The 25,507-nt window shown below is 42.9% G+C and overlaps 1 protein-coding gene across 32 annotated transcripts; it reads right to left on the bottom strand.

Annotated features, from left to right (window-relative positions):
• Positions 1-1,870: 1,870 nt before the first annotated feature.
• LOC123060293 (uncharacterized) lies at positions 1,871-6,733 on the bottom strand. 32 transcript variants are annotated; one of them, XM_044482937.1, is made up of 10 exons: positions 6,308-6,733; positions 6,153-6,250; positions 6,025-6,066; positions 5,739-5,807; positions 4,847-4,973; positions 4,659-4,762; positions 4,498-4,568; positions 3,794-3,893; positions 3,174-3,275; positions 1,871-2,201 (listed from the first exon to the last, which is right to left on the bottom strand). In XM_044482937.1, exons 1-6 carry the CDS (start codon positions 6,382-6,384, stop codon positions 4,738-4,740), a joined length of 438 nt encoding a protein of 145 aa, XP_044338872.1. In that variant the 5' UTR covers positions 6,385-6,733; the 3' UTR covers positions 1,871-2,201; positions 3,174-3,275; positions 3,794-3,893; positions 4,498-4,568; positions 4,659-4,737. The 32 variants fall into 32 exon arrangements, 20 of the variants coding, with proteins under 20 accessions (XP_044338872.1, XP_044338868.1, XP_044338871.1 ...); XM_044482933.1 differs by lacking the exon at positions 3,174-3,275 and adding an exon at positions 2,297-2,359; XM_044482936.1 differs by lacking the exon at positions 3,174-3,275 and adding an exon at positions 2,297-2,359 and having other exon boundaries at positions 4,667-4,762.
• Between the last annotated feature and the right edge of the window lie 18,774 nt (positions 6,734-25,507).

Raw genomic sequence — 25,507 nt, 5'->3', positions numbered from 1 at the left:
GCAAAGGCCAAAAGTGAACCAAGTATTCAAGCCATGAATATAAGAATATTTAGAGTCTGGTCATAAAATCCGTAAAGCATTAGAAAATGGGCTAAAAAGATCCGCCTCCTCGGCAGCCCTTAGATCTGATGTTATCCAACAACCCAGCTCTGTCCTCATCATTGCAACAAAGGTGACGTTGCAGAAGCCTTTGAAACAGAACTCATGCTACAGAAACATTTGTAACAGAGGTTGTTTAGCAAAATTCTTTTTTTCAGCTTCACCTTTTTGCAACAAAGATGATGTTGCGGAAAGAACTTTTGCAACATGGATGATGTTGCAATTTTTTATTTTTTTACAATGAAAGGATGTCGCAGCAACAACGTCGTCATCGCCATCGCCGTTCTACATCTTCATAGTTGTTGAAACTCGTCGGCATGCGCCGCATGGCCTGGCGGGCATGGGCGGCGGAAGCGCGAGGCCGACCCGTCGGTGTCGTGACGCTGTCCCTGAACCCGCTTCGCCGCCGGCGACGGGGTCCTCTGGCCGGGATCGCGCCGCGGCGAAGGAGGCGTGGCTCTTCCTTTCGTCACCTGGGTAGCTTCGACGGCGACCGCTCGGGCCCAGCCGACTTGGTCGCCCTACCATGGTCGCCTAGTGGGTTCGCAACAGACTGCTTGTATGTGTGGATAGCGTTTCAGTGGAGGTAAGGATGAAAGAAAAGATGCGGTGCGCGGGCCCATGAAGACGCACGGTAGACGTTGAACGTGACGGATGTTAGGGAAAAATCGGTCAGTTGAGTACCAACTTTTCCCTTAGAAAATAGATATTTAGATATGATGTTCTTACACGGCGTTATAAGAAAGACATGAGATCAGTTCATGATAGCTTTTTTACATGAAAAAGCGGTTATTTGCCACTTCCGATATTGGGCTTCGCAGAACTGCCACTCTCAAAATTGGCCTGGTAAAAATGCCATCTAGCTCCGTTGCATTTTGATTACCATGCCATTTTTTCTTTTTCCATTACTTTTTCTTTTTCCATTTCAATTTCCTGTCACCTGAAAGGACCAAAGTACCCTTACCTCTTTCTACCTTATCCAATGTGTTTGTGGTTATCCGATTGCTCTGTGGCTAGCTTGTTCTGGTCGCCATGGTTGCTCGCCGGCGTACGTCGCTGATGCCTGCGCGAGGTACCCTAACTCGCCGCCCTAGCTTCCCACGCCTGAGCGAGTAACTGCAGGTCGCCGCCGGTGCTCGCCCATGGCTGCGCGCGCCGCTGCAACTCACCCTCGTCACTGCAGCTCTCCGCCGGCGCTCGTCCATGTCTGCACGCGCCGGCGCAGCTCGCGCTCGCGTGGCGGATGCTTGCGCTCTGTGGGTGCTTGCCCTCGCCTTGCGGATGCTTGCGCGTGCCAGCACAGCTCATTGCGGGTGCTCGCCCAGGCCTGCGCGCGACAACACAGCTCGCCCTCCCCTGCGTACGTTGGCGCAGCTCGCTCCGCGACATGCTGGAGAAGTGGGTGGCGCTGAACATCAGCACCAGTGGCGTGATGGCAGCAGCAGCTGGAGGAGGAGATGGATGCGTGTGAAGTTCTGAAGATGTTGAATGCAAGCAACCTGTAAGTGATGTTTGCTGTAATCTTTACTTGATGTTGGATGCAATTTCGCAATTACATCAAGAATAGCATGTCATATTTAATTTCACGTCCAGAATCAACTGAGCAACAATACGACAAATAAATAATGCGGCAAATTTCAATCTATAAGCTACTTGCTGCAATATCTTCTTTTGCATTTATTGTAGCTTATTCAGAGACAAGAAATGGAATTGTGGCTAGAAAAAAGTATGTAGACCTCAAATTTTAGTACATTGGCAAGGGAGAGACATATAGACACTTCAACCATGATTGATAGATGAATATGAAATGAGTTCACTTGTCACAAAACAAAGTGTTGAGTTTACATAATAAGTTCACAGCTCAAAAATATATATGAGCTCACAGCCGAGAGAAATTGGAGAAATTGAGTTATAGAAGATCGGTGGCACGCGGCGTCAAGGAAATCGGCGGCGTCATGACGTCCAGGAGACGGGGGTGGCGTCCAGCGATTGACCCAAGAAGTCCAGGCAATCAGGGAATGTTCCAGCAAAGAAGGCAATGACTTTTCCATATCACCCATATCATGAATTTTTTGACTTCAAACTGTATGATATCATGGACTCTGCATAAGTTGATAAGACATGATAATTAACCGCAAAAAGCATGGGTATGGATAACACATTGAAAGTAATACCAGAGAGCAAATTTAACGCTTACAATAAAGCATGGGCACAGATAACTTATTGGTTCATCTGCCACTGCTTATTATCTACCAAGAAACTACAAATGAAATGTATAACTAAATTAGGAATAAGAACTCCATAAAACATTGGCTTTGGTCTGCAAACCATTAATCTGATTGGAGATGGAAACTAAACCAAGATCGGGTAAAGTTTGAACGTAAGATATAAGTACAGTCATTCGAGTAAATAATAGAGAGGTAACCACCAGATCATCTTCTATTCTAGAACTCTGTAAATCTGGGATTACAATATTTGGCAACAAAACTGACATCTTAGGTATTCTATTGACTAACATCACCCATCTGTTTGCAGAGAACACAACTTTTAGATACCTTTGAAGAGCAATAAGATATCGATATGTCAGGTTAAAATGCTATAAAACTAAATTTACCATGCTACAAAGTAAACTTGCCATGTTAGTTCACATAATGAATCCTTTGTGCAGGGAGTTCTAGCGACGCATTATACAAGGAGCTATGGCATGCTTGGGCTAGGCCGTTGATCACAGTGCCTCGCCAAGGTGAAAGGATTTACAACTTTCCGCATGTTTATATGGAACAGGTATGTCTCACCGCATTGGTGTTTGCTCTTCTTGATGCCCCATAACTAATGAATGAATTTTCTACTCAACACATGCAGTAGCTATTTGTGTCATGGGACACTGCTTTGTTCTTGTGTTAAAAATGACAATATGACTTTGTTTATGTGGAATAATCATCCAGGTATTTAAAGATCATCCACATCCACGTACATATTTAGAACCTGATAGGATCCTTGTGTGTGCGCGGCGTGTGCTTCTCTAGTGTGGTCATGTATTAGTTGACAAATGAATATCCATCAAAGGGTACCACCTTACATACAGTGCTTCCAGCCTTGTAGGCCTCACCAGAAGTCCCTTTGCTAAGCTTCACTGCGATGCCTAACTTACTACATTTGACAAACATCTTTGCTAACTGATAAAAGCAACAGCGTAAGTAAATAAAATCATTTTCACATGTTATGACAAACTGATTCTTCCAGCTGACCAAAACCAAAGAAAACAGAGTACTAATACACAAAGAGACTGTATAATTGTTAAGGCTACTTTACGAACTAATTTGGGAATAGACTGAACATATCAGGAAATACACGAGTTGACTGAAGAAAAAAAACATCATCTACTAATACTATACTAAATGAACATTATCCATTCACATCTCCAGTATTGTACTATTATACATGATAGAGAATGACTAATAGTACTCATTCTTCTCTTAAAGACGTCACGAAAATACAGTCAGTAGAAAAGGTAGAAGGATTTTGAGCACTAAACTCCAGTTATCAGTACACCTGACTATCTACATATCTCCAACTGGTTAATTTATGAATCATCACATTTACCTATAAGGGGGCATTTGTCTGTAAGATGTGATTTGCTTGCATGCATTTCATAGATAAATATGTGAATAAAAGTTAGGACTTGCTTACATACCTGGATATTGACATTCACATACAGAGACAATACATCTTCAAGACACAAGAATGTATAGTCACAAACTCACAATTCCATGGCAGCAAAAATCTTCAATAATCTGTGAACTCCATAAACAATGATATTATAGATCTCTTGTTTTATTGATATATTGGAATATAGAAGAAGGAGATGTACTCTACAAGAGAGAAGCAACCATCAACCGTGCTAATGTCACCTCTCCATACTACCATCGGTCCAAAGGCACTCAAGTAAAAATCAAAACACAAAAACGGCAAATGGCACTTGGAGTTTGGAGCCCGCTCATCTGATTTAGATAATCTGGGAAAGAGCAATGATTTTGCCCTCTTGTGGACTTAAAATAGAATTCGAAAAGTTCAGTGAACTGATGAATGGGTGCTTTAAGCTCATCCAACTTCCTTAGTTTTGAAAATGAACAAATCCCTCTCAAAACATAATTTAATACATCATATTTATGTAGACATTGCCAATTCAATTTTCTGGTACGCAATAGTTAAAAAATAGGAACTTCTAGTACAACATACATATACGCAGGAGTATATCAGTAAGCATGGTAGAGTTCATCTGCAACACAATAAATGTTCAAATACATGGAAGGCTGAAATTATCTTTATAGATTAATATAACCAAGGCATCAATCAGTACATGCATGAGATCTGTGTTGCTCGCTAGCAGGAACAAACCTTGTTGTATTCACAAGAGAAAAGATTCACCTTCCTTTGCTAGATTCCTCTTCTCATCTTATTTCTTGGATCTGCACACATCCATTTTAGAAAGTCCATATCTTAGCAAGCCAAAAATCAGAGTGGCGGGGCAAATGAATGGTAAAGAGAGAAGCACCTACTTCCTAACCTTGCATTCCAAATAACTACATAAATGATACCCTGGCCTTTTTTACACTTTTCCAAGCAGTAATTGCATTTTCACACTTTGTCGAGCAGATTCAGTCTATAACAAAACAAACAATAGATATGTGAGGTAAGTGTTGCTTGCGGGCAAGTAAATGGAAGGCAACCAGAACTGAACATATACCTGTTCTGGACTGGATGGCCGCTGCTTATTTCAAAGGTGTGGCTGGCCCTCTTTTGTCCGAGATAAAAATCAAGCAATGAAGAACCCATAAGCAAATTGTAGACTACCATAATCACATGGTCAGCAACTGAAACAGCCATAAATTACCATCCAGACCCTTAATTTTTGCAGCATACCTTTATATGTAAGAAATGTAGATATGGAAATGATCCAAAAAAGTAGACCCAAACAAAATTTGCCATAGAACTCGCTTTAGATTATTTAGTAATTACTAATGAAGTATATTAAAATGAGATATAACCAATTCATCTGTGGTAGAGTACATACTAACCTAAGTAAAGCAAACCCTGAAATCCTGGGTGCTGTAATAAAGCTAGTGGTCAATAACTGAAAGTAGCATGGGAGTATAGCATGCTCATAGACGTGCCATAATGATTTCCACACTCTCATGCACATCTACAATTTTAATGCACAATGGCTTTGGCTAACTGAATGGAACCTAGCTGCATTTGTTAAGCGACTTGACACTGATCTATGTCACCAAACTGCAACAGGAGTCTCCCGCAAATTGAATCCGCTGAAGAATAAACTCTGAATCCGCTGCTAATGCAGAAGCTAATTAAACAGCAGTGGCAAACTGCGTTTGAAAAGCAGTGCATGATTGAGGGGGAGGGTAGCTTCGCTGCGATAGCCACTCCCTCCTTATTACTGTATGCCCCCTCGGTAGTTTGATTCATGGCGTGCACCTCTTGGTTAGCACCTAATGGCCATCTGCAAGGCCGATGCAATGAGGCATCACTAAACAATAAAACACATATATAGGAATATGCAGACCTACAATCTGGCTCGAGCAAGGAAAATAAAAACCTACTAAAAGGGCCAAAACACTAACCTGAGAGGGTGAGGGATGACAAAAGCACACTCGTCATGAAGCATATCGGCATGGTGCATATTTGGTTTTCTGAAATAAAGCATTAGCAATTAACATTCTTTTTTCATCATACACGGCCAGAGATTAAAATCTCCTCCTTAAAGCATGTAAGCCAGTAATATAGCATGCAGAATATAGCATCACAAAATTTCTCCCCAAAAGAAACGCCTAATTTCACATGGCGGTAATTAAAACAACATCACAATGAAATAAGAGAATAAAGCTACAATCAAATTGATCCACAAACCTCTGTAGCTTGCATATACACCAATGGAAGGTAGCTGGCAATCTGAAATTACAAACCTAGCTAAAGTTAGTGAAAGCGCTAAACTTGAAAGGAAGCATGGGGGCAGCCGAGCAGTGATAGCACCATACCTCCATGTACCTCATCCTTTGTGGCCAATTGCAGATTACCAAGAAGCCATCGCTGCTCTTTGTGGCCTCCTTTGAAGGATAATCTGCAGACCACCGTACTGTATAATAAAAAAATCAGTGTGGGGATTAAATATTTTAGATCAAGGACGACTCACCTGGGCAGGGGAGAAGGGAAGTGGAGCGCCGCCAACCACAACACGCGAAGGCCGCCGAACTTGAACCGCCACCCCATCCTGCTCCATCAGCCTATTTCTTTGCCGGTCGCACGCCTTCCTCCGACGATGAGGGATTCCGGCAACCATCGGATCCACCACTTCTGTCCATCTAATCCAGCAGAACCAGACCTAGGCCGACGAGGAGGAAGACCTGGCAGGTCGGGGCGCTGTCAGGGAAGGATGTCCTCTTCCTCTCGTCTCCTTATCCATACCACAGCGGTCTCAGCCGGTGACGTCTAGGTCGACGGCGGCGGCGGCGACAACGACGACTGAGGTAGGAGAATTCGGGGAGAGGAGAGGAGGAGGCGGCGGCGGCAGGAGAACGAGGAAGAGGAGAGGAGGCGGCTGCAGCTGCAGGCGGCTAGGTCACATGGCCTCTGACCAATGGTCGAGACCGCCACGCCGCTCTTATCCAGTTGGCAATCCATCTCGTATGAGCTACCTGAGCACCCAAGCCACTTCACAGCGGGCCCAAATGCCAACCGGGACCATCGAAACAGCAGGGTAGAGCACGGTCTACGTAGACCAGGGAAAACCCATCCCTTCACGTCGCTCCCACCCAACCACGAACTGCAGTCCACCAGCCAATCGCCCACCCAGCTCAAGAGAAACCCAGCCTCCGCTTAGTGGCCCCATAGACGCTCGATGTGTGAATGCAACGAGCGGTTGGCCAATTGACAGCAGGGTAAAACTGCAAACAGTAAATGCATCGTGCGGTTGAAAATGCTGCGCGAACACAATGCCGCTGGAACAGCGGGTAGTCTAGCAGGCTTTATATGTTAGATTGATGAAAACATAATAGGTTCAGATCTGAAATCATGGCACTCGGGCCCTAGTGACAAGCATTAAGCATAGCAAAGTCATAGCAACATCAATCTCAGAACATAGTGGATACTAGGGATCAAACCCTAACAAAACTAACTCGATTACATGATAAATCTCATCCAACCCATCACCGTCCAGCAAGCCTACGACGGAATTACTCATGCACGGCAGTGAGCATTATGAAATTGGTGATGGCGGAAGGTCGATGATGACGATGGCGATGGATTCCCCTCTTCAGAGCCCCGAACGGACTCCAGATCATCCCTCCAGAGAGGTTTTAGGGCTTGGCGGTGGCTCCGTATCGTAAAACGTGATGAATCCTTCTCTCTGGGTTTTTTCTCCGCGAAAGAAAATATATAGAGTTGGAGTTGAGGTCGGAGGAGCTCCAGGGGCGCGCCCCCCACCCTCGAGGCTAGGGTGTGGGCCCCCTGGTCTTCATCTTTTGCAAGGATTTTTTATTATTTCCGAAAGATGTTCCGTGAAGTTTCAGGTCATTCCGAGAACTTTTGTTTCTGCACATAAATAACGCCATGGCAATTCTGCTGAAAACAGCATCAGTCCGGGTTAGTTCCATTCAAATCATGCAAGTTAGAGTCTAAAACAAGGGCAAAAGTGTTTGGAAAAGTAGATACGACGGAGACGTATCAACTCCCCCAAGCTTAAACCTTTGCTTGTCCTCAAGCAATTCAGTTGACAAACTGAAAGTGATAAAGAAAAACTTTTACAAACTCTTTTTGCTCTTGTTGTTGTAAATGTGTAAAGCCAGTATTCAAGTTTTCAGCAAAGATTATGAACTAACCACATTCACAATGACGCATAGGTCTCATGTTTACTCATATCAATGGCATAATCAACTGGCGAGTAATAATAATAAATCTCGGATGACACCACTTTCTAAAAACAATCATAATATGATATAACAAGATGGTATCTCGCTAACCCTTTTTGAGACCGCAAAACATAAACGCAGAGCACCTTTAAAGATCAAGGACTGACTAGACATTGTAATTCATGGTAAAAGAGATCCAGTCAAGTCATACTCAATGTAAACTAATAGTAATGAATCCAAATGACAACGGTTCTCTCCAACTAGTGCTTTTTAATAAGAGGATAATGACTCAACATGAAAGTAAATAGATAGGCCCTTCGCAGAGGGAAGCAGGGATTTGTAGAGGTGCCAGAGCTCGGTTTTGAAATAGAGGTGAATAATATTTTGAGCGGTGTACTTTCATTGTCAACATAACAACCAAGAGATGGCGATATCTTCCATGCTACACACATTATAGGCGGTTCCCAAATAGAATGGTAAAGTTTATACTCCCCCTCCACCAACAAGCATCAATCCATGGCTTGCTCGAAACAACGAGTGCCTCCAACTAACAAGAGTCCCAGGGGGAGTTTTGTTTGCAATTATTTTGATTTAGTTTGCATAAAGCATGGGACTGGGCATCCCGGTGACCAGCCATTTTCTCGTGAGTGAGGAGCGGAGTCCACTCCTCTTGAGAATAACCCGCCTAACATGGAAGATACGGACACCCCTAGTTGATACATGAGCTATTCGAGCATACAAAACAGAATGTTTATTTGAAGGTTTAGAGTTTGGCACATACAAATTTACTTGGAATGGCAGGTAGATACCGTATATAGGTAGGTATGGTGGACTCATATGGAATAACTTTGGGGTTTAAGGAGTTGGATGCACAAGCAGTATTTCCGCTTAGTACAGGTGAAGGCTAGAAAAAGACTGGGAAGCGACCAGCTAGAGAGCGACAACAGTCATGAACATGCATTAAAATTAATCAACACCGAATGCAAGCATGAGTAGGATATAATCCACCATGAACATAAATATTGTGAAGGCTATGTTGATTTTGTTTCAACTACATGCATGAACATGCGCCAAGTCAAGTCACTTAAATCATTTAGAGGAGGATACCACCCGATCATACCACATCACAACCATTTTAATAGCATGTTGGCACGCAAGGCAAACCATTATAAGATCCTAGCTAATCAAGCATGGCACAAGAAACTATGATCTCTACTTGTCATTGCAAGCATGTTTATTCATAATAGGCTGAATCAGGAACGATGAACTAATCATACTTACAAAAACAAGAGAGGTCAAGTTCATACCAGCTTTTCTCATCTCAGTCAGTCCATCATATATCGTCATAATTGCCTTTCGCTTGCCCGACCGAACGATGTGGATAATAATAATAGTGCACATGCATTGGACTAAGCTGGAATCTGCAAGCATTCAATAAACAGGAGAAGACAAGGCAATATGGGCTCTTTTGTCAGATCAACAATAATGCATATAGGAGCCACTTCAACAATTTAATCATGGTCTTCTCCTATCGACCCCCAAAGAAAAGAAAATAAATAAAACTATTTACACGGGAAAGCTCCCAACAAGAAAAAGAAGAGCAGGAAATCTTTTTGGGTTTTCTTTTTAATTACTACTACAAGCATGGAAAGTAAACTAATTTTTTTGGTTTTTCTTAAGGTTTATTAAACACACAAGAAGAAAGCATAAAAAGGAAAATAAACTAGCATGGATATTACAATGAAAAAGTATGAGCACCAACATCCAACAATGAGTGTGTGAACATGAATGTAATGTCGGTGAGAAATACGTACTCCCCCAAGCTTAGGATTTTGGCCTAAGTTGGTCTATGGCCACGGTTGACCTGGTGGATATCCATAGTAATAGTTGGGGTCGTACTGAGATGCAGCGGCTTTCGCCTCCTGAGCTGCAGCGTGGCGACAAGCGGCCTCTGCCCTCCTCTCGTACTCATCTGCCTCCTCTTTGGTAACAACATATCTTCCTTTTGCCTGATGATCAAAGAAGGCAGGAGCAGGTAGAGTAATACGGACAGCACGACGTCTGTCAAAGATTAAGCGATACTGGAGAGGTGATTCATTCCTCTCGACAAACTAGTGGTGAACCATAGCATTAAAGTCTAGGTAAGCAGGAGGTAATTCAATATCATCATCACATATAGTTACACCAAGAAAATCAGCTAACCGGGTTGCATAAATTCCACCAAAGAAATCTCCATTAAATCTATTAAGATGCAACCTACATGCAACAATGGCTCCCAAATTATAAGATTTGTCTCCTAACACAGCACTCCTAAGAATACTGAGGTCAGGAACACACATATGACATGCTTCATCTTTACCATTAATGCATCTACCTATGAAGAGAGCAAAATAATGTATAGCAGGAAAGTGAATGCTCCCTATGGTAGCTTGTGTTATATCTCTAGATTCCCCCACAGTTATACTAGCAAGAAAATCTCTGAATTCAGATTTGCGAGGTTCCCTGACACTACCCCATTGTGGAAGTTTGCAAGCAGCGGTAAAATCCTCTAAGTCCATAGTATAAGATTTTTCATAAAGATCAAACAGGACAGTAGGAGAATTACGTGAAGATGAAAATTCAAACCTCCTCACAAAGGAACTAGTGAGATAGTGGTACTGGCGGCATTTTTCTTCCTCGAAGCTCACAAGATCAGCGTTACGCAAATATGCGTTAAATTCTTCCTTAATTCCCGCTCGGTCCATAAAGTTTTCCGAAGGCCATTCACAAGGACGCACTGGAGCGTCTCTTGGTGGCTCTTCCTTAGCATCACGCATTGCCAGCCTGGGTCCTTGCTTCCTTGAAGAACCACCTTGGTACATTTTCCTAAGCATATTTCTTCCTCTGAAAAATTTCTGAAATTTTTCATAACTTCAAGTAAAAGTAAACCAAACTAAACAAAATTGATAGCAACTACTCCTACAAGTGCCTAGAGCCTATATCGTGCATCAAAACTACTTGGAACCATATAAATTTGACATGCAAGCTCAAAAACATGGTCACCTAGGCAGCATAAATTTGCAATGAATAAAGCATTAGAACAAAAACTAATTGGACCAATGGAGGAGTCACATACCAAGGAACAATCTCCCCAAGCAGTTTTGTGAGAGGTGCTTTGAGCAAGGAGATCGGAAATGGCAGCAAAATGAGCTAGAACTCGTGCTTGAACTGGATAATCGTGTTTGTGGGAGGAAGAAGGGGTGTGTGGGTGCAGGAATAAGTGGAGGAGGGCCACCGCGGGCCCATGAGGCAGGGGGCGTGCCCAGGGGGTAGGGCGTGCCCTCCACCCTCGCGGCCAGGTGGAAGCCCCCCGTGCTGTGTTCTCGGTGCCAAATATTCTCAAATATTCTAGAAAATATTTAAATTTTAGGGCATTTGGAGAACTTTTATTTTCAGGGTATTTTTATATCGCACGGATAATTCAGTTAACAGACGGAAAATACTTATTTTTATTTTATTTAATATAAATAAAAGAGAGTAAAAGGAGGGTACAGAGAGTTGTGTTTTCTAACTTCATCCATCTCATGATCATCAAAAGGAATCCATTAACAAGGTTGATCAAGTCTTGTTAAAAATTCATTCCGAATAACATGGAACCGGAGAATTTTCGAATAACACTAGGTTACCTCAACGGGGATATGCACATCCCCAATAATAAGAATATCATATTTCTTTTTGACAGTAGGTAGAGGAAATTCAAAACCTCCAAAAATAATCGATGGAATTTTTCCAATAGAATTGATACTGTGGACTTGAGGTTGTTTCCTCGGAAAGTGTACCGTATGCTCATTACCATTAACATGAAAAGTGACATTGCCTTTGGTGCAATCAATAACAGCCCCTGCAGTATTCAAAAAGGGTCTTCCAAGAATAATAGACATACTATCATCCTCGGGAATATCAAGAATAATAAAGTCTGTTAAAATAGTAACATTTGCAACCACAACAGGCACATCCTCACAAATACCGACAGGTATAGCAGTTAATTTATCAGCCATTTGCAAAGATATTTCAGTAGGTGTCAACTTATTCAAATCAAGTCTACGATATAAATAGAGAGGCATAACACTAACACCGGCTCCAAGATCACATAAAGCAGTTTTAACATAGTTTCTTTTAATGGAGCATGGTATAGTGGGTACTCCTGGATCTCCAAGTTTCTTTGGTATTCCACCCTTAAAAGTATAATTAGCAAGCATGGTGGAAATTTCAGCTTCCGGTATCTTTCTTTTATTTGTAACAATATCTTTCATGTACTTAGCATAAGGATTCATTTTAAGCATATCAGTTAATCGCATACGCAAAAAGATAGGTCTAATCATTTCAGCAAAGCGCTCGAAATCCACATCATCCTTTTTCTTGGATGGTTTGGGAGGAAAAGGCATGGGTTTTTGAACCCATGGTTCTCTTTCTTTACCATGTTTCCTAGCAACAAAGTCTTTCTTATCATAACGTTGATTCTTTGATTGTGGGTTATCAAGATCAACAGCAGGTTCAATTTCTATATCATTATCATTGCTAGGTTGAGCATCATCATGAACATTATCATTAACATTATCACTAGTTTCAGGTTCATTACCAGATTGTGTTTCAGCATCATAAATAGAAATATCATTTGGATTCTTAGGTGTTTTAGCAATAGGTTCACTAGAAGCATGCAAAGTCCTATCATTTTTCTTTTTCTTCTTTTTAGAAGGACTAGGTGCATCTATATTATTTCTCTAAGAATCTTGCTTAATTCTCTTAGGGTGGCATTCAGGATACAGAGGTTCCTGAGTCATTCTACCAATTCTAGTAGCCACTCTAATAGCATAATCATTATTCTTACTATTCAATTCATTGAGCAAATCATTTTGAGCTTTAAGTACTTGTTCTACTTGAGTGGTAACCATAGAAGCAGGTTTACTAATAAGTTTAAGTTCACCTTTGACATTAGCCGTATAATCACCCAAGTGTTCAAGCATATTTGAATTGGATTTCAATTGTCTACGAAAATAAGCATTAAAACCTTCTTGCTTAACCATAAATTTATCAAACTCATCTAAGCATGGGGTAGCAAACTTAGTAAATGGGATTTCAGCTTTATCATATCTATAGAGAGAATTTACCTTTAATACCTGTGTCGGGTTATCAAGACCATGAATTTCTTCAATAGGTAATGGATTAAGATCATATGTTTCTTCAACAGGCAGTAAATTAAGACCGTGTATTTCTTTAATAGGAGGTGAATTCTTAACATCTTCAGCTTTAATACCTTTTTCTTTCATAGATTTATTTGCCTCTTGCATATCTTCAGGACTGAGAAATAGAACACATCTTTTCTTCGGAGTTGGTTTAGGAATAGGCTCAGGGAGTGTCCAATTATTTTCATTTGTCAACATATTATTCAATAGAATTTCAGCTTCATCTGGTGTTCTTTCCCTCAAAACAGAACCAGCACAACTATCCAGGTAATCTTTGGAAGCATCGGTTAGTACATTATAAAAGATATCAAGTATTTCATTTTTCTTAAGAGGATGATCAGGCAAAGCATTAAGTAATTGGATAAGCCTCCCCCAAGCTTGTGGGAGACTCTCTTCTTCAATTTGCACAAAATTATATATATATATATATATATATATATATATATATCCCTTAAAGCAGCTTGTTTCTTATGAGCAGGGAAATATTTAGCAGAGAAGTAATAAATCATATCCTGGGGACTACACACACAACCAGGATCCATAGAATTAAACCATATCTTAGCATCACCCTTTAATGAGAACGGAAATATTTTAAGGGTATAAAAGTAGCGAGTTCTCTCATCATTAGTGAACAGGGTGGCTATATCATTTAATTTAGTAAGATGTGCCACAACAGTTTCAGATTCATAGCCATGAAAAGGATCAGATTCAACCAAAGTAATTATATCACGAATTATCAGTAACACAGATAGGTGAATTAGCAAAAGAAGGGTCAGGTTTCATTCTAGCATTAAGAGATTGTTGCTTCCATTTAGCTAATAACCTCTTGAGCTCGTATCTATCTTTGCAAGCTAAAATAGCTAAAGCAGCTTCCTTTTCAAAAACATAACCCTCAAGAATAGCAGGTGATTCATATGTATTAGGGGGAGAGTCTTCACCATCACTTTCATATATATTATCAGTTTCAATATTTTCATTCTCTCTAACCCTAGCAAGTTGTTCATTAAGAAATTCACCAAGTGGCACAGTAGTATCAAGCATAGAAGTAGTTTCATCATAAGTATCATGCATAGCATAAGTGGCATCATCAATAACATGCGACATATCAGAATGAATAGCAGAAGCAGTTTTAGGTGTCGCAAGCTTATTCAAAACAGAAGGTGAATCAAGTGCAGAGCTAGATGGCAGTTCCTTACCTACCCTCGTAGTTGAGGGATAAATCTTCGTTTTTGGATCTCTCAAGTTCTTCATGATGATAAGCAGATATAAATCCCAAGTGACTCAAAGAATAGAGTTATGCTCCCCGGCAACGGTGCCAGAAAATAGTCTTCATAACCCACAAGTATAGGGGATCGCAACAGTTTTCGAGGGTAGAGTATTCAACCCAAATTTATTGATTCGACACAAGGGGAGCCAAAGAATATTCTCAAGTATTAGCAGCTGAGTTGTCAATTCAACCACACCTAGAAACTTAATATCTGTGGCAAAGTGTTTAGTAGCAAAGTAATATGATAGTAGTGGTAACGGTAGCAAAAGGTAGTGATAGCAAAAGTAATGTTTTAGGTATTTTGCAGTGATGATAGCAATAGCAACGAAAAAGTAAATAAGCGTAGAACAATATATGGAAAGCTCGTAGGCAATGGATCAGTGATAGAGAATTATGCCGGATGTGGTTCATCATGTAACAGTCATAACCTAGGGTGACATAGAACTAGCTCCAATTCATCAATGTAATGTAGGCATGTATTCCGAATATAGTCATACGTGCTTATGGAAAAGAACTTGCATGACATCTTTTGTCCTACCCTCCCGTGGCAACGGTGTCCTAATGGAAACTAAGGGATATTAAGGCCTCCTTTTAATAGAGTACCGGGCCAAAGCATTAACACATAGTGAATACATGAACTCCTCAAACTATGGTCATCACCGGTAAGTATCCCGATTATTATCACTTCGGGGTTAACGGATCATAACACATAATAGGTGACTATAGACTTGCAATATAGGATCAAGAACTCTCATATATTGATGAAAACATAATAGGTTCAGATCTGAAATCATGGCACTCGGGCCCTAGTGACAAGCATTAAGCATCGCGAAGTCATAGTAACATCAATCTCAGAACATAGTAGATACTATGGATCAAACCCTAACAAAACTAACTCGATTACATGATAAATCTCATCCAACCCATCACCGTCCAGCAAGCCTACAATGGAATTACTCACGCACAGCGGTGAGCATCATGAAATTGGTGATGGAGGAAGGTTGATGATGACGATGGCAACTGATGCCCCTCTTCGGAGCCCCGAACGGACTCCAGATCAGCCCTCCCGAGAGGTTTTAGGGCTTGGCGGTAGCTCCGTATCGTAAAACGCGATGAATCCTTCTCTTTGATTTTTTTTTCTCCGCGAAAGCAAATATATAGAGTTGGGGTTGAGGTCGGAGGAGCTCCCCCACCCTCGTGGCTATGGTGTGGGCCCCCTGGTCTTCATCTTTTGCAAGGATTTTTTATTATTTCCAAAAAGATGTTCCGTGAAGTTTTAGGTCATTCCAAGAACTTTTGTTTCTGCACATAAATAACACCATGGCAATTCTACTGAAAACAGCGTCAGTCCGGGTTAGTTCCATTCAAATCATGCAAGCTAGAGTCCAAAACAAGGGGAAAGTGTTTGGAAAAGTAGATACGACGGAGACGTATCACGATGTTGCTCCGATTTAGCTAGAATTCATTCGACTGAATCGACTTTTGGGTCAGTCGATTTTCAGAGGGTGTGGGGCTCGCCGGAGTTAAGGAAGAACCAGCCGTGGGGGGAGGGGGCTCGCCAGAGAGGTACCCCACTATCTATCTTAGGGTTCAGGGTGGGGGCGTTGGTCGCCAGCGGTGGTGGGGCGGTGGCGTGGGGATCGCCAAAGAAAAAGCTCGGCACGGGGGGGGGGGGCTACAGGGATGGCCGGGGCGGTGGCGGACCGGCGGTGGGGAGTGTTTTGGGGGCAGGCGAGGCGGCGCACCGCCGTTCGCGGGTGGCGGGGGGCGGCTCTTTGGCCGGTGGTGGCTGGCGGCTCAGGGGGTGGAGGTTGAAGATGAACTACAGGCCCTTGATTTCGATCCAACGGCTAAAAAATCAACTGATCAGAGATGAAAAAGTCAGTCGACTGACGTGTAGCCTCACCTCTAGTGCGTTCAGTTTCGACAGTAAAATTCAGTTTCGACAGTTAAGTTCAGAGATGAGCGGCTGATGTAGACATCTAGCACTTTGTGGTTATGTATTTTATGTCATCTATTGGAGATGCTATTAGAATTCCACTCAGGTTAACATTGTCCCTCTTGTCCTGCTTCAACCTCGGTGTCTTACAACTCAGCGGAGTTGCTCCAACGATGAAACCCTCCATCACAGCGGAGCAGTACCTCGGGCTCCATCTCCAGACGCCTAAAATCTTCTTCCCCTCCTCCGACAGCCAAGTCAGTCGGAGCATCCTCACCGGCCAACCCAATCACGCTGAGGTCGACATGGCTTCGCCAAAGAGGTTGTACACTTATTGTGGTTTGACTTAATCTCACCATGCTTCTTTGCATCCTGTGATCTTCCAATTCTTGTGAACCAAACACCCAGATTGGCAGAAATCCTGTGTTTTTAAATTCTCTGTTTTGCACGTGCATTCCTATCATATTCCTGTCTATTTCCTATCCCTGCATTGTTAGAATCCTCAAATTCGAACAAGCCCTTACACAATTACTTCTATTACAAATATGTGTCAAAGAAAACCTTGTGTGGTTTGTCCTGCTCCTGCGGTGCTGTGTTCCACCCCAGCTCAGCTGCTCCAACGACGGAAGGGTTCACCACAGCAGGGATCCGCTCTCCAGACTATCTTCCGCCGCCTCAGATCTTCTTCCCCGCCGCCGGCAGCCACGACAACTGCATTACCATCATCAACTGAGCAGATGACCTTGAGGACTACACAGGTCCGCAAGAGAGGTCGCACTCTTCCATGTCTGCTTACGTTATGCATTGCTTAATATGATGACATGCTACTTTATCGTCATGTTCACCTATTAGACTCCGACTCAGGTCTAAACTTATGCTGAAACTTGAGTTTTTAAATGGTTGTGGGGTACATATTGGGGCAGCAATCAGTACTATCTGACTACTATCTGGTTAATCTCGGGTGTCTACTATGAGTTTCATGTTGGGTGCAAACAAACATTAAAGGAGCCATTATCTGTATTTTTTAACTAAAGCTATTATCTGCCTGCTATCATTTGTTTTGGGTCTATCCACAGTTTGCTACCATCACTCTGGATTTGTGCATGCACTCCTTACATAATCTCACTATGTTTTATTCCTATGCATGTCAATTATTGTACACAATGGTACAGAACATGTAGAGCAAAAGAGACGAGCCTTGCATGACAATAAAATTGCATGCAGACGTCGCTCCATGGTGGGCGCAAAGGCAGCCCCCCTCCACCCATTTCGGATCGTAATCAAGAGGAAGATAATTGTTCTGAGGAGGATTCATAAGCAGAAGACCACTCCTATTTACCCCATGAGGTCTTCGCTCTAACTTGGCATGCTGATGTTGGTAATATCATGCATATGGTGCCTTGCATTGCTTACTTTATACATCAAAGATGTCATCTGCTTAGTTTAGACATGCTTTGTGTCAATGCCATCTGTTTAGTTTCTTTATCGTATATGTGAATCATGCAATGCCACCTTGTTTAGCCAGGCATCATATATGTGAATTTTGCAATGCCACCCTGGTTAGCCAGTCATCTTATATGTGAATTATATCATGACATCATTTTTTTATTATGAGTTAAATTTGTCAACAATTTTAGTACATTCAATTAATCTTCCTCTGCATCAGCCATTCGGCACGGTCATGGGAAAATCTGGAGTGGAAACAAGGTCTTCAGAGCAGACAATGCTATCTGATGAAGCGCATGTCTTGCTGTTTATGTTGCTCATATCGTGTGTATGGTATCTTGCATTGTTATGTCATTTGCTTAGTTTAGACATGCTTTGTATGAATGCCACCTGTTTAGTGTCTAATTACCATATATGTGAATTATGCAATGCCATCTTGTTGCATGACATTATATATGTGAATTATGCAATGCTATCTTGTTGCAAGGCATTATATATGTGAATTATGCAATGCCATGCTGTTTAGCCAAGCGTCGTATATGTGAATTATATCATGCCGTCCTTTTTTGTATTTCTCATTGCTTTTGTCGACAATGTTTGCATATTCAACTGCACTTCATGTGCATCAGCCATTTGAATTGGTGATGGAGAAATCTGGAGTGAAAACAAGGTCTTTAGAGCAGACAATGCTACCTGGTGAAGCAGATATCTTGCTGGTTACAGATAGCTCTTCAGAGGAGGATTCAGAGGCAGATGACCAGTCCTATTATCCCCATGAGGTGTATGCTCAAACTTGGCAGGGTTATATTACTCATATCATGCATATGTTGTATTGCAATGCTTAGTTTTTACATCATATACACGATATTGAATGCCATCTCCTTAGTTGACACATCATATATGCGATTGCCCTCTACTCACTTCCTTAGTATATAAATCATATATTTGAATTATATCATGCCATGATGTTTACATAGACAGCATGTATCTGAATTATGGCATGCCAACCCATTTTCTAAAGACATAATATAGTTATATCAGCTCATCCTGTTCACACTTCACATAGTCATTATATTTTGAATTATGTCATTCTATCCGTGAATTATATCATGCCATCATGTTTCCATCGATGGCATGTTTGTGATTTATGGCATGCCAACCACTTTAATAGACACATTGTATAGTTATATCATGTCATCCTGTTTACATAGTCATCATATTTGGAAGTATGTCATTCTATCCTGTTTAGTTAGCCATCATACATGTGAAATTGTGTCATGCTATCCTGTTTAATTAACCATCATATATGTGAAATTATGTCCTACTATTCTGTTTGGTTAGACAACATAAATGTGAATTATTTCATGCCCTGTTTTCTTCCCTACTATCCATTGCACCTGTCTATCTTACAATGTCTGTACATTCAATTACTTTCATTCTTTATCAGCCATTTCAATTGGAGGGGTGATGGTAGTATATGTGGGAGTAAAAGCACGGTCTTCAGAAAAGATCGTGCTACCTGTCGATGGAGATAGAACCACGGTTGTACTTGCCCAAGAACCAGCCCCACCACACATAACCCAGACTCACGCAGATTGTACCCCTACCCAGTTGGACAGAGAACCAGCTACACCCCTTCTAACCCCAACCCCAGGAGATATTAACCTAGTTCCCGTTGACACAACACTGTCTCCACCACAGAGCACCCAAACACGAGCAGTTAGTAAGGCAACTGCAATGCCCAAAGCACAAGGGCCACCACTCCGAACCCCAAGTCAATGCTTAAAGCAGAAGAAGAATTGTTCTCAGGTCAGGTTCCGTAGCTATGGTTCATAATACTTTGCTCTTGCATCACTGTATTTACTCATACCAACTAATTTCAAATTTGAAGGATGCAATTGAAACTCCAATGGCGCAACATGTATGTTTTAAACCTGTTTCTTTAACGTGTTTGCTGTTGTAACTTGCTCTATGTTGATTTCAGTTTCAATTGAATAAACAGTTATATTCTCATGCCATGCACCTTACAAGTGTTGTTATTGTTGTGTAGTTTCCCACACTTATATTCTGTCTAAGTTGCTTTGTCTTAAATAGATATGATTCGAACGGTATCTATCTTGATTTGGCAACATAAACTAGAATGATATAGACCATACAGTGACCATACTACATAGATATATGTTTGTTTCATGTTGTTATCCTGTCCACCTTACTACTGAACTGGTTTACCAAAATGAGTTTCATATACTACATTGTAAACCTGTGTTGTGTTTGTTTGTTTCTCTTTTAGAATGCAGATAAAATATTGGAGAAGAGTACACCGTTATGCAATGGTACAGGAAGTAATGCAGATAAGGTTTAAGATAGTGAGACATCCCTGTTGGTCTCCAAGAAAACTGATAAAAGCTATATTGAAGACACTGAGACAACCCCAAAGTCATGTCTTGATGTAGTGTTCGAGTTACTGGCTACTACTGCTGGCACCAACTCTTTGAACTCGCTGCCTGAATCAGTTTGGCTTCTTGAGTCTCAACTTCAAGTTGAAAGACATCGATCAGATGTTATGCGACTGGAAGCCGAAGGACTTAGGAAGTCCCTACAGAATTCAGATGCATACTTTCCGGTGCAACAGCAAGTGCTGGAGGATTTAAGCACCAAACAAGAGAAAGTTAATAAGCTTGCTAAGCATCTTGCCAGCATTATGGGTACCTAGGATATTGTTTCTTGAGCTCTTCTGAAGTGGTTTTAGTTCTGGACTTGTTTTGCTACGGTGTTTATATGCTGCTTTGTTCCCTATATTTGCACTGGTGGCGAACTTTGATGCCTAGTGGATGTAATATATGTAATAGCCGTGATAGCCTAGCGTAAGTTGCTTGCCTATTTATTTCCTTATTGTCTTGTTTATTTGTTTTCTTGTAGTCAGTGCAGTTCTTTTTCCGCGGTTTGCTAGTGACCGCAATAACCTATTTTTTTAAACTAGGCCACATTAACTATGGGCTACATATTTACTGTAGTTAACATGGGCCTCCTATGGGCCGTAGAAACAATGGGCCTTCTACGGGGCGTAGAACCATGGGCCTTATACGGGTCATTGACACAATGGGCCTTCTACGGGCCGTATGATCGGTTGGCCAAACATGGGCCAATAACATACCACATTATGGCAGTAAATGGCCTAGAGTTGAAATCGTCCGTTCATGGGCCGACCATAACGGGCCGTCGTTAATGGGTATGAAAATGGCCCAACGTATTAACGGGCCACAAATGGGCCGACTGTAACCACGGGCTGAATTTGGCCCACAAGCAGAAATGACAGTAACGGGCCGAAAGTAAATGAATGCTGGAAATGATCCCAAGAATAAATGGGCCCTGAGAAGGCCTAAAGATAACATGGGCTAGAAACAGCCCAACGGAATAATGGGCCGTTAATGGATATAAAGTGATACACTGTTCATTACGGGCCAGTTTTACCACGGGTCGTTAATGGGCCGAGGGTTACTAAGGGCCTCATATGGGCCGAAAGACGTCATGGGCCATACATGGGCCGGAAGTTAAAACGGGCTGAAATTATATTGGACGGCCCAGATGACGCTACTGGGCCTAATTCGGATAGGCCGTAAACGAGCCTTGGGTTAGCGGGTTGTAAATGGGCTATATGCGAACAGACCGTTAACAGGCTTGTTGTGGGCTGGCCCGCCACCTTTTGACCAAGTCAAACGGGCCGGCCTTTTCAGAGGAATGGGCCTCTCTTGGGCCGTGCCACGTGTCGACTTATCATATGCGCTTTGGGTCCAATGAGTGGATGACATCTGTCCCAACGGCGAGCCGACACGTGTTCCCTCCAGCCAATGATGATTTTACACGTGGAAAATCCCCATTGGTCGGGGCTGTTAACGGGTTATCGGATCCAAAACTGGACCCGATAGCTTAACAGCGTTCCGTTACGGTGGATGTCACGTGTCGGTCACCCTTGACGAAAGCACTTCTGTGACACGCGATTTATCGTCATGGAAGTGGACACTTCCGTGATGATAATTTTGGTAATGTCATGGAACACTTCTACGACAGCACAGGTATGACTATCTTGATTCTGTCATAAAATTATTATGGATGTACATGCATGACAGAAAACGTGACCTACTGTGACAAACACGTATCATCATGAAAGTGTATTTTTTTAGTGCACGCGAGGGAGACGGATCTCTCGGTGGTGTACACCATCAACCCAGCCATGGTGGACGACTACATCAACAGTGTTGAGCAGTTGCTTGCTGGAGACAAGTACAAGGTGGTCGGCATCGACCTCCAGTACACCGCCGGTTGTCCCGACATAGATCAGAAGGTTGTCGCCTAGTTGTGCGTGCACCATCATGTCCTCATCTACCACTACTGCATGGCCACAGAGCCTTGAGACCGTTTCAACAGGTTTGTCAACAGCGCCGACTACAAGTTCGCCACGGTGGATATCAAAGACAATGTAAATGTGCTCAGTGTTACAGGCTTGGCCTGCAAGAACCTTGTCGAAATCCATGACCACTACAGGGTCTGGGGCGGCACGAAGAAGGACTCCCTGGTCGAACTCGCCTCGGCCATCATCGACCCCTACTATGAAAAGATGAAGCAGGATGCCCAGAGAACAAGCCCCCTATCCTGGCATAGGGCCTAGATGCAGCAACTGGATGAACCTCACCTCAGGTTCGTGGCCAAGAGTGTGTACACATGCTACGAGATGCACAGGCAGATCGTTGACATGAGGAAGTGCCTCGTTACCCAAATCGGCGAGCCCGGATCGAGCCAATGATCAGATGATCGTTTATGCTAGTTAATCATGCATGTAATATATAGTTTACTTTATTGGTGTGTGGAAATGTCATGTGTGTAGTAGCCACCTATGTAATTATGCATGTAATAGTTTACTTTGGTGTGTGCAAATGTCATGGTTGTAGTAGCCACCTATGTAAGTGGATGTTTAATTTGGTTATGCAAGCATGTCCTTATAAGTGTGTGTGTGTGTGTGTGTGTGTGTGTATGTGTGTGTGTTGCTGCTGTTGCGGCTGTTGTTGTTGTTGTTGTTGTTGTTGTTGTTCTGTATGCAATCACTTCGCACAATACACACGTCTTATTAAGTTGAACCATTTCTGTTCTCTTGTGTCAACACAAACAGTTCATCCGAGTGAACCGCATGCCCTATATCGCACACACCTTCATTTGGCTGACCGTTTCTTTTGTGTTGCCTAATCACAAACAGTTCATCCGAGTCAACTGTATGCTGTACATCTCACACACCTTCATTTGGTTGCCCGTTTCTTTTGTTCCTCCTCATCGAAAATGGTTAATTGAACTGAACCGTATGCCCTGAATCACACACGCAACTAAAATTTGAACCGTGTTTGATGCATCCTCCATCGCAAACGTTTTACACCTTTTTTGACAGTTTTTTACACCATTGTTTGTGATTATGGCATCACACACAGTTTCGTTGAAGGGTCTTTGATCGTAGTGTTGCGTTAGCAGCAACCTATAGTAGTGTGTAACAGATGAGTTTTCGTCCATGTAAACATGTAAAAATATACATAAAAAATACATTGATCATCAATGATCTTTTTGTGTAGAATCTGAATTGGCCACAGATCCTACACATAGAGTTTAATGAAGACCAAGTGGTTGTGATAGTTTGAGAAGTAACATATTTAAGGTGGTAAAAACCATGTTAGCGGAGCGAGGTGGGACTAAAAAGCTGATGCATGGCGAATCAACTAAAAAACTTTAGTACCGGTTTGCGGCATGAACTGGTACTAAAGGGGATGGGGTCCCAGCCTGCCAACAGACTGCCGACAACCTCTGTAGTACCAGTTCGTGGCACGAACCGGTACTAAAGGTTTGCCACGAACCGATACTAATGAGCGACGCCCGCCTAGCCGTTTGAACCGGCACTAATGGTCACATTAGTGCCGGTTCAGCTACAAACCAGGACTAAAGTGCCTCACATTAGGCCCTTTTTCTACTAGTGGGTGCCAGGCACCACTGGTCCCTTGCCGCCTGACCAAGAAGGCAGGGACAGCGTCGTGCCGCCGCGGGGCGCCGCAGAGTTGTAGTTGCCCAAGCAGGCCGTTGTCGACGCTGTGGACGAGGAGCTCGCCGTCGCAGTGCATCCGTGATTAGCTGAGGGCAATGCAGAGCGCTAGCTCCTCATCATTCGGTGCAAACGGGCTCGAGGAGTCCGCGTTGAGCTTCTCTAGTCGATGGAGTTAGGGTCACTATCGGACCCGTTCTCGACCATAGCAGGGGGTAGTGCGAAGAGAGGAAGGAAAGGAGACAAAAGTGGAACAAAGAGGTCGAAATAATGCGGTTGACTAGGGTTTGATCGTCCGACTTCGGTATTTGTGAAGACAGGGTAGGGACGACGTGGGTCACAGTGACTGGTCCGACGTGGCGGATGCACCCGGGCGTGTCCGGACCTCCCCATATCTGTCCTAGACATGGGCTAGATATGAGGGGTGCCGCTCAGCCCGAAAATATAGGGACGACATGAGGGGTGTGACTCGATCGAGATTTTATGACCGGTGACCGTGGTCTGCCCGAATAGAAAACGTTTGAAGAGTCGGATTGATGCTCTAAGGGTCGATTCTTTTGAATAAGCTGGGATAAGTTGCCTATAACCAGTTTATTCTAAAACCCAACCAAATTTATTTTGGACCCTGATAAGTGTCACACGTGTGGGACGAACACATGGCAACTCCGAACGTTCTTTATGGCAAGTTTAGTTACGCGAGTATGACAACTAGTTGTCAAGCATGGCAATTTCCTTTTCAGATGGCAAGTTTCAGTTTTTTTGTTCATTTTTTTATGGATGACAACTTTAGTTGTAAATAGCGTCAGGGCTAGAGTGGTTCGTGCCACACATGTGGCACTTATCATATATGTTTATTTTTTAGAAGCCTATTAAGACTTAACTAGTTCTTTATTTAAGAAAATTAAGACTTGACTAATAGGATTCAAAACAAATTGATTGGGCTTCTAGAATAGCCAAAAAAGCTAGCAAAAAACTGGCGTAAGGCGTGCTCTCATGGCCTCTAGACCATACCTGGCCAAACGGGCCGGCCCGGCACGGCACGGTCCAGCCTATGCTAATCGTGCCTGGCCCAGCATGGCCCGCCGTGGCACGTTTAATAGCCGGGCCATGCCGTGCCGGCCCACGGGCGCTGCTCCTTGGCCCAGACATGGCCTGATTAGTAAACGGGCCAACCCGATGGCCCGTTTAGCACGCTGGGCTGTATAGAGCATGTCGGGCTGGTTTTTAGGCCTATTGGGCTATATTTTATGTATACATTTATAAAAAAATCTGAAATATATATAAAAAATAGACGGGCCGTGCCGTGCCGGCCCGCGTGCCCAGGCTTGAGGCCCAGGCACGGCCCAAGGCGTGCCGCGTGCCGGGCACGGCCCGTTTAGCCCATGCCGTGCCTGGCCCATGGCGGGCCGTGCCGGCGTGCTCGTGGGCTTTCCTGTTTGGCCGGCCCATTTGGCCAGCTATACTCTGGGCCAGGCTACCCGCGTGTGAGTCCCTCTCAGAAGTCTCAACCCTTGACACCACTTCGCCGCCGCATGCTCC

Source organism: Triticum aestivum, chromosome 3A, assembly GCF_018294505.1.
Source record: "Triticum aestivum cultivar Chinese Spring chromosome 3A, IWGSC CS RefSeq v2.1, whole genome shotgun sequence".
NCBI classification, from domain to species: domain Eukaryota; kingdom Viridiplantae; phylum Streptophyta; class Magnoliopsida; order Poales; family Poaceae; genus Triticum; species Triticum aestivum.
Note: the sequence above shows the minus strand (reverse complement) of the source record. Positions and strands in the feature narration are given on the sequence as shown.

What these genes read in the sequence shown, in the direction of transcription:
- LOC123060293 (XM_044482940.1), bottom strand. Translation starts at nt 6,384, where the DNA reads ATGGGGTGGCGGTTCAAGTTCGGCGGCCTTCGCGTGTTGTGGTTGGCG. An exon ending in TTCCCTTCTCCCCTGCCCAG is followed by an intron (nt 6,251 to 6,307) that starts GTGAGTCGTCCT and finishes TTTATTATACAG; the next exon opens with TACGGTGGTCTGCAGATTAT. An exon ending in GGCCATCCAGTCCAGAACAG is followed by an intron (nt 4,763 to 4,846) that starts GTATATGTTCAG and finishes GTTTTGTTATAG; the next exon opens with ACTGAATCTGCTCGACAAAG.